The sequence below is a fragment of the Macrobrachium rosenbergii genome, chromosome 33 (genome assembly GCF_040412425.1).
Source record: "Macrobrachium rosenbergii isolate ZJJX-2024 chromosome 33, ASM4041242v1, whole genome shotgun sequence".
Taxonomy (NCBI): domain Eukaryota; kingdom Metazoa; phylum Arthropoda; class Malacostraca; order Decapoda; family Palaemonidae; genus Macrobrachium; species Macrobrachium rosenbergii.
In genome coordinates, this window is record NC_089773.1 from 11,354,531 (window position 1) to 11,370,000 (window position 15,470).

Here is a 15,470-nt window from a genome sequence, read left to right on the forward strand (position 1 = left end):
CCCTCGAACAAATTATAAGTCTCACAGAACACTGAGTTGGGGGTTTGGCTAAGCTCCTTATAGAATGTTATTTAATAAATAATAATATCTTATGAGATTACAGCACGCTCATACTAGGATAAATCTAACTGGTGATAGTTATGATACAGATTCGTTTCAGGTATCGTGGAATCTACCTGAAAAGCAATAACATACAGGAATGAGAAAAAGTCAATAATAATTATTGGCTTGATAGACTGTTCTTTAATACACAAACACACACACACACACAAAGGATTAATACACACACAAACAAAAGATGTTTTTAAGTCTACAATATAAAAGGAATTTGTAAAAGGGTACCACTTTCATTTACACGTCAACTCCGTGATTCTCTCTCTCTCTCTCTCTCTCTCTCTCTCAGTACAGGCCTCAGTGAACTAAACAAGGACTTCAAATATTCACTCGAGTCTTTCTCTCACAAACAAACTCACACGTACGACAACCGGCTGAAACTCTCTCTCTCTCTCACCTTCCACTCGTAGAGGCAGTCGTTGACGAGGTCCACCGTGAAGACCGGATCCTTGGAGCACTGCTGGACTTTGGAGAGCTCCTGAAACTCCTTCATGAGCCTCCGAGTCCTGACCAGCTTCATGTGCTTCGTCGTCGACTCGTTCAGGATACTCGTCGGGGAGGACTTCTTGAAGAGTCCTCCGGAGGCGTTGGACGAGGGCGGCGCCGCCGACGACGCGGAGGAGGCGCCTGAAGACGGCGACGGCGACGAGTTGGAGGAGGAGGTCGACGACGCCGAAGAGGAGGAGGAGGAGGAGGAGGAGGAGGAGGAGGAGGAGCTGTTGCTCTTGGATCGACTGGAGGCCTTCGAGGGACTCTGCTGGGGCACGACGCCCCCTTCCGCAGGCCCCACGCGGCTGCCTTCCAGGTAGGCGTGGCGGGAGAAGAACCTCCGGGCGTTCGAGGGCGAGCATAGCGGCTGTTGGGGCGTGCCCGCCCCGACGACGAAGTGCTCCGTCATGCCGCCCTCGCTGGCGTGACCCCACGCCCCAGAGGCTTGGCCTCTCCCCCCGCCACCCGCCGCCGCCGCCGCCGCCGCCGCCGCTCTGGCCGCGCCCAGCGTTGCCCTGGCCTCTGGAATTAGGGTTCTGGCCTCTGCCGTTGCTTCCGGACTGACCTCGCGTGACCTGGTACTGGGGATCGAGCTTGTCCCCGGTCCGGAAGAGCTTCCTGAGGGCGGCAGCCATCCCGCTGGACTTGGCTCTCAGCTTCCGTCGGAGGTACGATCGGGGGGACTCGAAATCCTCCTCCTCCTGCTGGTGGTGGTGGTGTTGGTGCTGCCGTCTGTGGTGGTGGTGGTGTTGCTGGTGGTGGGGAAGAGGAGAGGGAGGGGAATGATCCAGAGGGAGGGTGACCTTGTCCTCCTGAAGGGGTCTCATCGACATATCACTCGCCGGAGGGCATCACCTGCGTATAGATTATCGTCATTATTGAGGGGTGGGGGGTGGCCTTCTGGTTCTGTGTCAAGGCGGCTTCCTTCGCTGCTCGAATTGGACCTTTCACAGGGCAGAGTTGATGAAGTATAGTCATAAAAACTAGAATACTTTCCTTTTAATTATAATCGGAAGGAAGGACACCAATCACTGTGTAAGCAACTTGAGGAGAAACTGAGAAAGTATAAGAACTCTTATAATCGGAAGGAAGAACACCGCTTGCAAGTCCACTGAGACAAAACTCTCACTTACTCTTTCTCTTCACTCACTCTTTCCCTTAAATCTCACTTGTATTATGACTGAAAGCCGTCATAGCAATTGCATTTCAAAAGCACAGCAAGCAGGATTTACCAGAAAATGCGACTACATTCACTCAAGGGTTTATAAAGCGCTTCCTTTTGGGTAATTTACTCAAAAAAAACTTTCAATTTTACGTTTTACACAATTAACGAAATTAGTGAAAAATCGTGCGCCATTTCAGTTACACTATAACTTTAAAACTCTTTAATTATTGATTACTTTCTATTTTAATCATTCAATTATTTCCTATCTTTCGTTGCAACACTTTCTCTCACTTGGTAATATTCTTCCTTCCGGATTCTTCTTGTTTCACTTTCTGTCTCTTTATTATCTCATCAACTTAATTGGTTTGTATTCTACGCTTCCTCCTCCTCTTCTTTTTCTCTCCTCCCTTGTTCGTTATTACTTTTCTATGCTCCCGTTACCTCCTGAAACTCAAAATGAATCTTCCTTCGAAAACAGACTTTGTTCTTTCCTCACTTTCCTCCCACCTTTTCCTCACTTCTTTCTTCTCTCTCTCTCTCTCTCTCTCTCTCTCTCTCTCTCTCTCTCTCTCTCTCTCTCTCTCTTCCTACTTTAGTCTTTCCTCCAGTTCAAGGACGACTCGGGTCTGGCGAGGGCGAGATTGTCTTCGACCTGAGGGTAGAGAGAAGGGGGTATTATTAGCCTTTATTATATTATTCATTATGCATGATGAACAACCTATCACAGAATATCTAATTGTAATGAATGCTTCGTATTTCTTATTCAGGGTGAAATACGTCATTTTATATATATATATATATATATATATATATATATATATATATATATATATATATATATAGATATATATATATAGATATATATATATATATATATATATATATATATATATATATATATATATATATATATATATATATATATATATATTTATATTGGAAATAATCAACACACAATCACGCGTGGAACGGAAATAAATACCTGACTCACATCAGGATCGAACCCAGGTCCTTTCAATGAGAAGGCAAGGGCGCTGCCCACTAGGCCACACAAGTCATAAAAGAAGTTGGAACCTGGGCGCCACTGCGCACAAGGAATTACCTGGGCGAGCTAACTGCTTGCATACCAGCGCCCTTGCCTTTGAATGGAAAGACCCGGGTTCGATCCTGATGGGAGTCAGAAATATTATATGTATATATATACAAATATTTTTTCTTTTTTAATTCATTATAACTTATGTATCTTGTTTAAATATGATGTATAACCTACAAAATTCACTGAAAATAATGTATATTCCGGAATATTTTTAAAATACCGTAAAACGACCCGCTTCTAGAGTATAATGAAATGCATTGTCGCGTCATTAAACATCCGGCGTGCATTACATCAAACATTATACACGACCAACCTTTTTCGCTCATTATAAAGGAAGCAATGTGTTGCACATTATCTTCTCTCTTTTTTTTTTTTTTTACTCTTTATTATTATCAAACATTTTGACTTTTTCCCTCGTTTTAATTTGCGTCCGGTGTTATTCACTCGTTATTGACTGTGTCATGTCTTTCTTCGTTATTAATTATGTCATGTCTTTCTTCGTTATTAATTATGTCATGTCTTTCTTCGTTATTAATTATGTCTTATCTTTCTTCGTTATAAAGTCATGTCCGTTCTTCGTTATTAATTGTCATGTCATTCTTCGTTATTAAGTCATGTCTTTCTTCGTTATTAATTATGTCATATCTTTCTCCGTTATTAAGTCATGTCCGTTCTTCGTTATTAAGTCATGTCCGTTCTTCGTTATTAATTATGTCATGTCATTCTTCGTTCTTAAGTCATGTCTTTCTTCGTTATTAATTATGTCATATCTTTCTTCGTTATTAAGTCATGTCCGTTCTTCGTTATTAATTATGTCATGTCATTCTTCGTTATTAAGTCATGTCTTTCTTCGTTATTAATTCAGATTCATTTAAAGAATAGATCACATCGCTCTACGTCAAGAATGTAGAATGTAATAGAGAATTTAGGCCAAAGGCCAATCGCTGGGACCTACGAGGTCATTCAGCGCTGAAAGGGAAATTGAGAGGAAAACCTAAAAGCAGTAGCGCTATGAGGGTGGACAGCACGATGGAAGAGAGTGAATATGAACGGAGGTCCAGTAAAAGGAATGAGACCATTTTAATTCAAAATGAAGGATCATAAGGATACTGGTATAAACTTATTTTTAAATTATTGACCAAAAGAATAATTGTGAGATAATTCTGCACAACAGGATGGATATATATAATACAAATTCATTTTATCCTCACAGATAATTCAAAACTCAATTATCATCGTCTCGAAGTGTAATTACTGACAAGAACATTTCCCACAGATAATTTCGCACCACAAAAATTATACTCGCGGAGATAATCCCACATAATCATTATTGGCAAAAAAATCCTTCATCCACTGTTATATAATCCAAAAAGAAATCCTATTTCTATAAGTAATCCCAAACAATAAGATATTTACTTTCCACAAAATTATTTCTCCAAAATTATTTCTATTCCAAAAGACAATTGAAACTTAATAAAAAAAATAAACAAGTAAAAAATGCGCCGATTTTTCCTCGGCACAATCGAGTTTTCCGTACAGCGTCTAATGCTGTATAAAACTATCGGCTACGACCTCGCACCGATCAGTTACTCCCCAGATGCGGTCGAGTGGAGATGCGTCGCACGCCTCCGGAAAGCACTGCCAGACGCACGATCCATGGATAACCTTAAACTTAAATATAATACAAACTACTGAGGCTAGAGGGCTGCAATTTGGTAAGTTTGATGATTGGAGGGTGGATGATCAACATGCTAATTTGCAGCCCTCAAGCCTTAGTAGTTTTTAAGATCTGAGGGCGGACAGAAAAACTAAAAATAAATTATAATTACTAATCTCAAAAAATTCTATTCACTGAGATCATTTGGCTTTAACCTGAAAAAAAAAAAACAAATTGGAGAAAAATTCCATATATGGTTTTTTGAAACGATTAATGACGCAATTATTGCAGCTAAATAGTTCACAAATACCTAAAATAATGAAGAGGGCTGTCGCTTGCAGTGCGCCGCCTCCATTTTGGCTAGGGCATACCCCCTACATCACGGCGTTACGTCCTCCACAAACACAAACACAAACACACACATAACCCTATTGTCAGTTACGATTAACTGCTGCTAAAGAAACTGTGCTCCATTTAGCGCTTAAAGCTAATGTCGCTCGCACTTCAAAGCGACGGGCGAGGCCGGAACGCCTGCCGATGAATTCCAATAACAACTGGTTGTTAAAACTCTGGAAATGGGGACGAAGTTTGTGTTCTTTGGACGGTGTTTGGGTGAGGGGGTTTTATATATGTATGTTTGTATGTATGTATATGTATATGGTTTATATATATATATATATATATATATATATATATATATATATATATATATATATATATATATATATATATATATATATATATATATATAGATGAGAGAGAGAGAGAGAGAGAGAGAGAGAGAGAGAGAGAGAGAGAGAGAGAGAGAGAGAGATGGTTGTGCGTGTATGTGTCGATGTGTTTGAGTGTTAGTGAGAGAGAGAGAGAGAGAGATGATGTATGAGAGTAGGCTGTTGCGAGAGAGAGAGAGAGAGAGAGAGAGAGAGAGAGAGAGAGAGAGAGAGAATGTGTGTGTCGATGTGTCTGAGTATTAGTAAAAGAGAGAGAGAGAGAGAGAGAGAGAGAGAGAGAGAGAGAGAGAGAGAGAGAGATGATGTGTATGTGTCGATGTGTCTGAGTATTAGTAAGAGAGAGAGAGAGAGAGAGAGAGAGAGAGAGAGAGAGAGAGAGAGAGAGAGAGAGAGAGATAAAATGCCCTCCGAACGGAAACAGGGAGAAAGCACGAGATAAAAAAAAAATACCAGCACAACAAATAAACCCATTGAAAGATTATAAGGGAATCCCTTCCGCCTGCCCCCCCGCCCCACAGAAAAAAAAACCTCCGAGCCCTGAACAAGTCACCGCGTATTGACAAAACCCTCCAAGTATTGGGAAAAAATTCCCTGAAAATTCCGACGACAAATCTCTTGAGGAAAGGGGAGGTGGAAATCGTCATTTTTTTTCTTCTTCTTCTTCTTCTTTATTTTCTTTTTCTTAACAATGATGGATTTATGAATTTCTTATTTGTGTGTGTGTGTGTGTGTATTATATATGTGTATATATATAGATATATATGTATGTATATATTATATACAACAGCTGTATATATTAATATACAAAATATATTCAAATATATTATATATATATATATATATATATATATATATATATATATATATATAAATGTGTATATATATGTACACACACATATATACACATACATATACATACACACACACGTGATTTTGATCCACAGTAATGTCACCAAATACAAAACACTTGTAGTTTTCAAACATTTATATTTTCTACCTACCACGACTGCCTAAATATAATCTAACCCATCCTAACCTAACCTTCAGTCTGCCCACAAGATACCCCAGAGAGATATGGCTGACTATTCACGAAATTTCTTGGAACAGAGGACCGTGGGCCAAGAAAGATTATCACAGATTTTCAGAGGGATCCATCAATCAGTCTGGAAGATATCATCAAATTTATGGAAGACTTCAATGATGTTTTGTGGAAGGCCGAGCTTTGGCCCAAAAGAAGAGTTGATTGGAATTTGAGAGATGGAAAAGATTCACAGTGGCTAGCCAATATTTTTTTTTTTTGGGGGTAATAGGTGGGCGGGGGTGCAGCGTGTTAGCAGAGGCACGTGCTGGCCGATTGCTTTCGAGTGAATTTAATATTTCGCTTTTTAATATTCGTTGTAAGTTATTTGCAAAACCTCTCTCTCTCTCTCTCTCTCTCTCTCTCTCTCTCTCTCTCTCTCTCTCTCTCTCTCTCTCTCTCTCTCTCTATTCGCGCAATTTCCCAGACCCAAACTCAAAGGCGAGGGGTGTAAATACACAAAAGAAAATAAATACAAGAAGAGAGAGAGAGAGAGAGAGAGAGAGAGAGAGAGAGAGAGAGAGAGAGAGAGAGAGAGAGAGAGAGGCTTTTCTGACCTATCTGGTTCGGCCACTGACCCACCACCCAGAAACTAGAGTAATTTTCGGGATATATATGATACCTACATATATCGTCTTCTTTAATAGCTATATCTCTCTCTATATGTTCTCTCTCTAAATCTACAAACCAGAATCTAAAAGGGGGTCTCTCTCTCTCTCTCCTTTCAAGAGAACCCCTTTTTTATTGATTCTGGTTTGTATATTTAAGCCCACTGCTAGTTTCTGGGTGGTTTAACATATGTATATATATATATATATATATATATATATATATATATATATATATATATATATATATATATATATATATATATATATATATATATATATATATATATATATATACCTATATTTATATATATACAGATATACTATATTATATGTACACATATAAATATAAATATATATATATAAACAAAAACATAAATTTTTAAATGTCTGCCTGTCTACCTGTGACAGACAAGCGCCCCAAAAAAAAAAAAAGAGGCCACAATAAATTCATCCAACCGAATAAGAAGAAGAAGAAGAAAACACGCGTCGGAAATGCCGTACCCCACCAGTCATTATTATGTATATATATAGGCTATCTAACAAGCGAACTTTCGCTCCAAAGTGGCAGCGTCTCGTCTGCCCTTGTTGATGAGACGCCGATTGGCTGTTTTTTTTTTTTTATGGCAAGAGAACTTTCTGATTTCCACGTGTAGTGAGTGGGGTTTATTTGCCGTGGGCTGGGGTTGGGGATTATGCTGACAAGTGAAGATGGATTGCCCCTCTTATTTCGCGCTTGGTTTGGGGTTTTGGAAATTTGCATGTGCTTGGGGTGCAATTTACAGACACGTGCATATATTTTATATGTATGTGTTTGAATACATATATATATATATATATATATATATATATATATATATATATATATATATATATATATACATATATATATATATATATATATATATATATATATATATATATATATATATACATATATGTAATTCTAATAGCCACAATGCCCTCTTAACTTCTCGAATTCTTCGCGCTTTTTTGGATATGCTTGTAACTACAAAGCCGAATGTCTCCAAACGAAAGAAATTGAAGAGCCAGTGAACGCCGGTCATGGGAAGCGAACCCGAATTCCATATTCACAGGGAGGTCACCTTGCCGACCTGGCTACGAGAATTACACATGTGTCTGCTAAAAGTGACCAGTAGATTCTACACACACACACACACACACACACACACACACACACACACACACATATATATATATATATATATATATATATATATATATATATATATATATATATATATATATATATATATATATAGAGAGAGAGAGAGAGAGAGAGAGAGAGAGAGAGAGAGAGAGAGAGAGAGAGAGATTCATACATAAAAATATATGCGCCAAAAAATGTACACCAAAATTTCTCTCTCTCTCTCTCTCTCTCTCTCTCTCTCTCTCTCAGTGAACGACAACATTCACGCCTGTCACGGCACTATTGAACAACTGCGCCACAAGCCATACGCCAATCAAATATCAGATGTTCTGGGAAATCTGAGCCCGTACGCCAATCACGGCCAAGAGTCAATATTGTCGCCGCCAATCAGACAATTTACTTCTGCAAAAGAAAACTATTGTGCAGGCTTTGTCTGTCCGTCCGCGCTTTAATCTGTCCGCCCTCAGATCTTAAAAACTACCGAGGCTAGAGGGCTGCAAATTGGCATGTTGGTCATCCACCCTGCGATCATCAAACACACCAAATTGCAGCCCTCTAGCCTTAGTAGTTTTTATTTCATTTAGGGTTAAAGTTAGCCATAATCGTGCTTCTGGCAACGATACAAGATAGGCCACCACCAGGCCGTGGTTGAAGTTTTATGGGCCGCGGCTCATAGAGCATTATACCAAGACCACCGAAAGATAGATCTATTTTCGATGGCCTTGATTATACGCTGTAGCGGCTGTACAGAAAACTCAACTGCGCAGAGGAAACTTCGGCTCATTATTACTTATTTTTTTTTTTTTTTCATAAGTATGGATACTAACTTTGGCAACCATGCGGACATTTTCCCAGCACTGTTGAATGAAATGATCTCGAGAGAGAGATTTGGGAAGAGTAAAGCAGTGGAAATGAAAAATCATGATCAGATGAGAATGAGAAAAAATGAAAATAGGACATTGATATATATATATATATATATATATATATATATATATATATATATATATATATATATATATTACTTAACTTTATTTTCCATCATTGATTCGATTCAAATCATTGAATCAATAAAGCAACGAGGTGGTACCTTCCTCCATATGCAAAGAGAGAGAGAGAGAGAGAGAGAGAGAGAGAGAGAGAGAGAGAGAGAGAGAGAGCAGAAAATTTTATATAGTACAAATGAAATTAAACCAAAAATAGTGGAAGAGACATAATGACTGCCTGAGAGAGAGAGAGAGAGAGAGAGAGAGAGAGAGAGAGAGAGAGAGAGAGAGAGAGAGAGAGAGAGATAAAAATGAAAGACAGCTGATGCTGCAATGCAGGCTTCTGCAACTTCCAGATAGACGAACACGACCTAATTCATATTCATCACCAGAGGCAGAGAGAGAGAGAGAGAGAGAGAGAGAGAGAGAGAGAGAGAGAGAGAGAGAGAGCGACGAACGCAGCCTGTCGTCTTAATTAGAGACTTGGCTGCATCAGTGAGATTCGAAAGTCAAGTGTTGAAAGCTTTTCTCTCTCTCTCTCTCTCTCTCTCTCTCTCTCTCTCTCTCTCTCTCTCTCATCTTCCCACTGTATCTGGAACGTCGTAAGGAATCGTGAAGAGAATAAATAATTGAAGCTTCTCTCTCTCTCTCTCTCTCTCTCTCTCTCTCATTGTATCTGGAACGTCGTAAGGAATCACGTGATTAAAATAATCACTGCAAGCAGATCCATGCAACATTAATATCAATTTGATTGGAAATAAAAATAGAATAAGATAACAATTGCAAGCAGAGTTATGCAACATTAATATCAATTTGATTGGTAACAAGTCTCGCCTATTTATCTGATAAATTCATTTTATCTGTTGGAAAAAATCACTTCAATGATACCTTCAGTGGATGAAATTGATATTATATCATCATTCTATCACAGCAAGTATGGTCAGATTATTATTATTATTATTATTATTATTATTATTATTATTATTATTATTATTATTATTATTATTATTATTATTAAGATGTACCCTATTCATATGGAACAAGTCCACCAAAGGGGTCACTGACTTGAAATTCAAGGAGCTTCCAAGGAATATTATAACGTTCATTTGGAGATAAGAGAAGGCAAAGGAACATACAGCAAGGAGAGATCTCAATTATTAAAAAGAAAAAAGAAAATAAAGAAACTGAAAACACAAATCAATAACCATAAACATGATACCCATAATATTTCAGTTATCACTAAAACAAAATCACCATGGAAAAAAATAAAAGCTCTGAAAAATATGCTATGATTACAACCCGCCGAAATGATTTTGCGACCTTCAAGAGAGAGAGAGAGAGAGAGAGAGAGAGAGAGAGAGAGAGAGAGAGAGCAGAATATTTTATAGCAGTACAAACAAAATTAAAACAAGGATTGGAAGGGATATAACGAATGCCTAAGAAGAGAGAGAGAGAGAGAGAGAGAGAGAGAGAGAGAGAGAGAGAGAGAGAGAGAGAGAGAGAGAGAGAGAGAGAGGGGGGCATTCAGGCTTCGAGTTTATGGGTATTTAAAATCCTTAATTGGGCAATAAGGGATTCACGGCCCGGCACGAGAGAGAGAGAGAGAGAGAGAGAGAGGCAAAACGAGCGACCTTCGATGACGACAGGTGACGGCGAGAAATTATTGAAAAGCTGAATTTTGTTTAAACTTCTGAATCAATGGGTTTTATATTTTTATTCTCTTAACATAATTTTAGCTGTAAAGGAGTACCTTGATAATAACAATGCGTATGTATGTATGTATATATATATGTATATATATATATGTATATATACAATATATATATACACATACATATATATACATATATATTACAAACAGCTATACTGCCCAGCCAATAATAATAATTCTTTAAAGGTTCACCCCAATTTTAAACCCTTGGAAACAGAACCGCTAATTCTGTACAAAACTGATTTACAAATACGCCCAGAGCAAGCGCCCCAAATCAGAAATAAATATTCAATAACGAAATTATCATACTAATAAAAAAATTAATAGCCTAACATTGTCGAATAAAAATGTTAAAGCTTTGATTATCACACTAAAATAAAAACCTAATATTAAAAAAATGTCGAATAAAAATATGAAACCTTCACTCAACAGAATAACAACCAATAAACGTACAGTGACCAAGGCCTCGCAAAGAGACACCAGCTTCGGGTATGAGGTCATTAATGACCTTATTGCCCAAAGGACAAGGTCGTTACGCACAATTCCCACCAGGCAGCGGGCTCCATTATAGATTACACGGTACGAGGTGGCTATTATCGACGCGTTTATGACAAGAGTGAAACCGACCTTCATTTGTTACGCTCATTAGCTATGCCAATTATGTTTATTGTTGGTGTTGCGGCTAATTTTTATTTCTCTTGGTTGTCAGGTTATTATGATTTGTTGTTGTTATGATTAATAAAAAATGCAGATACAAAATAAAGACGGCTTAAACTAATATAATAAATATTAGTTATTATTATAGTGGTGGGGGTGATGGCACAAGCAAAGATTTATGGCTCTGCCTAGGCTTCTCTGAGAGAGAGAGAGAGAGAGAGAGAGAGAGAGAGAGAGAGAGAGAGAGAGAGAGAGAGAGAGAGGACTTGATTGCTCACACTTTTTTCAATAACAGAAAAAGCTATTGTGATTTTCGACACTTTACGCGTTTATAGAGCAATGATTTACAGAAACACTTTATATTACGATGCAACATATTGCACCATTGTCTGGAAATAGAATGCAACATATTGCACCGTTCTCTGGAAATAAAATGCAACATATTGCACCATTCTCCGGAAATAAAATGCAACATATTGCACTATTCTCTGGCAATAAAAGTTTTCTTGTAATTCCATAACCGATTTAAAAATGGCTTGACCCATCTCTTGTCAAATGTCAAGATTTTCCTTTCGTACTCGGAAAAGAATATTATAATTTATAACAACAAAACAACTTAGGTATACACCTTTTACGCAACTACAGAGAGAGAGAGAGAGAGAGAGAGAGAGAGAGAGAGAGAGAGAGAGCCGCAAACAAGCTCTTAAAGTGAAGATATTGTCCAACACCTGCATTAAAAGTCCAAGGTATATTGCGCTCGTATTTCACTACTCCACAAAGTATGGCTATCTCTCTCTCTCTCTCCTATATATATATATATATATATATATATATATATATATATATATATATATATATATATATATATATATATATATATATATATATATAATCAGAATTTTGTTGAAATCTCTAGTAAGTAATTATTTCAAATTCTGGCTTTTCATCTATATAAACTTATATTCAACATGCTCTGTTAAGAAAACGTTAAATAAAACTAAGTAAAAACTGGATCAATTGCCTTGTTATAATGCTATTCAGTTATTATAAATGTGTTTATTAATGTTATTAACTTTATTCATAACAGTACGCACAAACACACATACACACGCACACAATATTTTAGCAAATTTTCTAGAATGTGAAGCCGCATATACCCACACTGCGGAACCGCATTTTAACGAGAAAATATCACTGGTGGTGAATTTAGGAGCCACGCATATATGTCACAGTTTTGTCTGCTGTAGATGAAATTTTCCTGTTATATTAAACCTCCCCTTATTTTCATCTTAATCTAACTTATCTTTACTGCCACCTTGCCCTAGTTAAACACATCAACCCTTTCTAGAAAGCATAGCAACACGAAATGGAAAAAATATTTACAGCTGACTTTCGCTAATTCGAAATATATGCACTGTAACGCGCGCCTGTCACTGAAGATAACGTCCCTTCGTAGTGAAACGTCCAGTTGGCAGCCACGAACTGACATCGAAGTGAAAAGTGTTGTGGTATAATTTGCAAGTTAATGTTGCAGAGTGAACGATGACAATCTCACGTTGTTAAAACGCGCGGTGGGAAATAATAGCTACAGAATGCCACGGGCGCAGTTGCAAACATTCTCCCAAATGGCAGACGATTAAGCGATCATTTTTTCGTTTGATGTGACTTGCTTAGATGAAGCCATTTATTTTAACGTTTTTTGCTAATCATTTGGACTGTTCAAGTCTTGACAGTCTTGCTGGACCGTCAAGAGTGTTGGCGCAAACATTGGCTTTGATGTCTCGTCGTTTGTCGACTGTTGTGGGTCGCAGCTTCGATGGGGGTGGAATTTAAGATGGGAAAAATAATCTCAGTGAAAATATATACCATTATTTCATAATTAAAATCTAAAATGTGGAACGTGATGAATATATAAATAGACAAAATCCAAGAGGGAAAGAGAAACAATGGAGTGCTGCAAGGCCTTTCGACTTGTAGTCCTTTACTTAGCAGACTGCTAAGTAAAGGACTACAAGTCGAAAGGCCTTACATCACTCCATTGTTTTCTTCTGTGTGGATTTTGTCTGTATATGGATTTTGTCTTTTTATATATATATATATATATATATATATATATATATATTCTTTCATTTACCCTATTTCACAGAAAAAAAAATTAAAATACAAAAACTCTCGTAACAACTCAACCAAATGAATTGCTTATAACCACCACCAGTGCAGAAGACAAAATTTAAAAACTAATTGCCATTATAACAATCTCTTCGAGAGACACAATTGACAAAGTTAGTTTTCAAACAAAACCCGGCAACAGGTGACTCTCGGCACAGAAAGAGAGTAATAAAAACAAGTAAAAAGATTGCGCCGAAGTTGCTTCGGCGCAATCGAGTTTTCTGTACAGCGTATAACCAAGGCCACCCAAAACAGATCTATCTTTTGGTGGTCTCGGTGTAATTCTGTATGAATCTTTAACCGTGGCCCGGTGGTGGCCTATCCTATATCGTCGCCTAAAGCACGATTATGCTTAACTTTAACCTTAAATCAAAACAAAACTAATGAGGCTAGAGGGATGCAATTTGGTATGGCTGGTGATTGGAGGGTGGATGATCAACATACCAATTTGCAGCCCTCTAGCCTCAGTAGTTTTCAAGATCTGAGGGCGGACAGAAAAAAGTGCGGACAGAAAAAAGTGCGGACGGACAGACAAAGCCGGCACAATAGTTTTCTTTTGCAGAAAACTGATAAAAACAAAACACACTGAATTAAACGGCGCAATTAAAATATTATTTGTCTCGTTTTCTGTGATAAAAAACATTCAAATTTATCAACCGCAACTTTGGCTTAAAACAACATGAAAGCAAATAATCCAACCAGTTCAAAGAGCCCAATGGATATTTTCGGTGACAAATTACTATGTTGCTACGGCAGAGAAAAATAATTCCCACTTTTATAAATCTGTCTCCATTCCTATTCCCGCAATTACCTCCCTAAATATATTCCCATGTTACGTCTATGTATGTATATATGTGAGAGAGAGAGAGAGAGAGAGAGAGAGAGAGAGAGAGAGAGAAAGAGAGAGATTTTTGCATACAAGAATTTTTCTGAATCTTGTTTTGAACCAATTCTTTTGTAATATTTCTCTCTCTCTCTCTCTCTCTCTCTCTCTCTCTCTCTCTCTCTCTCTCTCTCAGAGCACTCGGACGCTCGGACACTCGATCGACAATCCTTATTATCTCGAGAGTATGCCGGAACGAATTAGTTCTCTCTACTCAGTCCCCCCAACTCATTAGGGGGATTATCTCTGAGAGCTTCGACCGGACGGTGGCAATTGTGCGTGCTCTCTCTCTCTCTCTCATAACTAAAAGTGGATGAGAGGAGATATTTATGTTCAGCTTCTCCATCACTATAATGATGTTCATTGTATTTGGACGTATTGTGATCATTATTATTACTAGTAGAAGTTTTAGTAGTAATATATATATAACATTTATAAATATATGCATATATATAATTATAAATACAAATATGTACATACACACACATACACATATATATAATACACACACACACACACACACACACACACATATATATATATATATATATATATATATATATATATATATATATATACATACATATACATATATATAATTTACACACCCCTCCGAAACAAATAACCCAAATCCCAACACCAAACAGAATGCCGTATAAAATATATATATATATATATATATATATATATATATATATATATATATATATATATATATATATAAATATATATATATATATATATATATATATATATATATATATATATATATATATATATATATGGGGGTTTCTAGACCCTGGGGTTTTATATATATATAATCTCCACATAAAAAAAACTATACACATAAAACCCCAGGGTCTAGAAACCCCCCATGTCTTCTCATCTCCAGCCGCCTCCTACCAAAATACACTTCTCGATCTCCACCAGAGCTGCCAATGGCAGTCTCCGTATT

General features: G+C 37.4%; 1 protein-coding gene across 5 annotated transcripts in view; it reads right to left on the reverse strand.

The window, feature by feature from the left end:
- The window catches only part of LOC136855928 (ubiquitin-conjugating enzyme E2Q-like protein 1), a 250,774-nt gene that overhangs the window by 97,837 nt on the left and 137,467 nt on the right, over positions 1–15,470 (reverse strand). For 4 of the 5 annotated variants that reach the window (XM_067133425.1, XM_067133423.1, XM_067133424.1 and 1 more), the window contains one exon: positions 512–2,420. In XM_067133425.1, the coding sequence (XP_066989526.1) occupies positions 512–1,012 (501 nt within the window). In that variant the 5' untranslated portion in view covers positions 1,013–2,420. Of the gene's footprint in view, positions 1–511; positions 2,421–15,470 lie in introns of those variants that run through there. The other variant, XR_010858177.1, reaches the window with a different exon arrangement.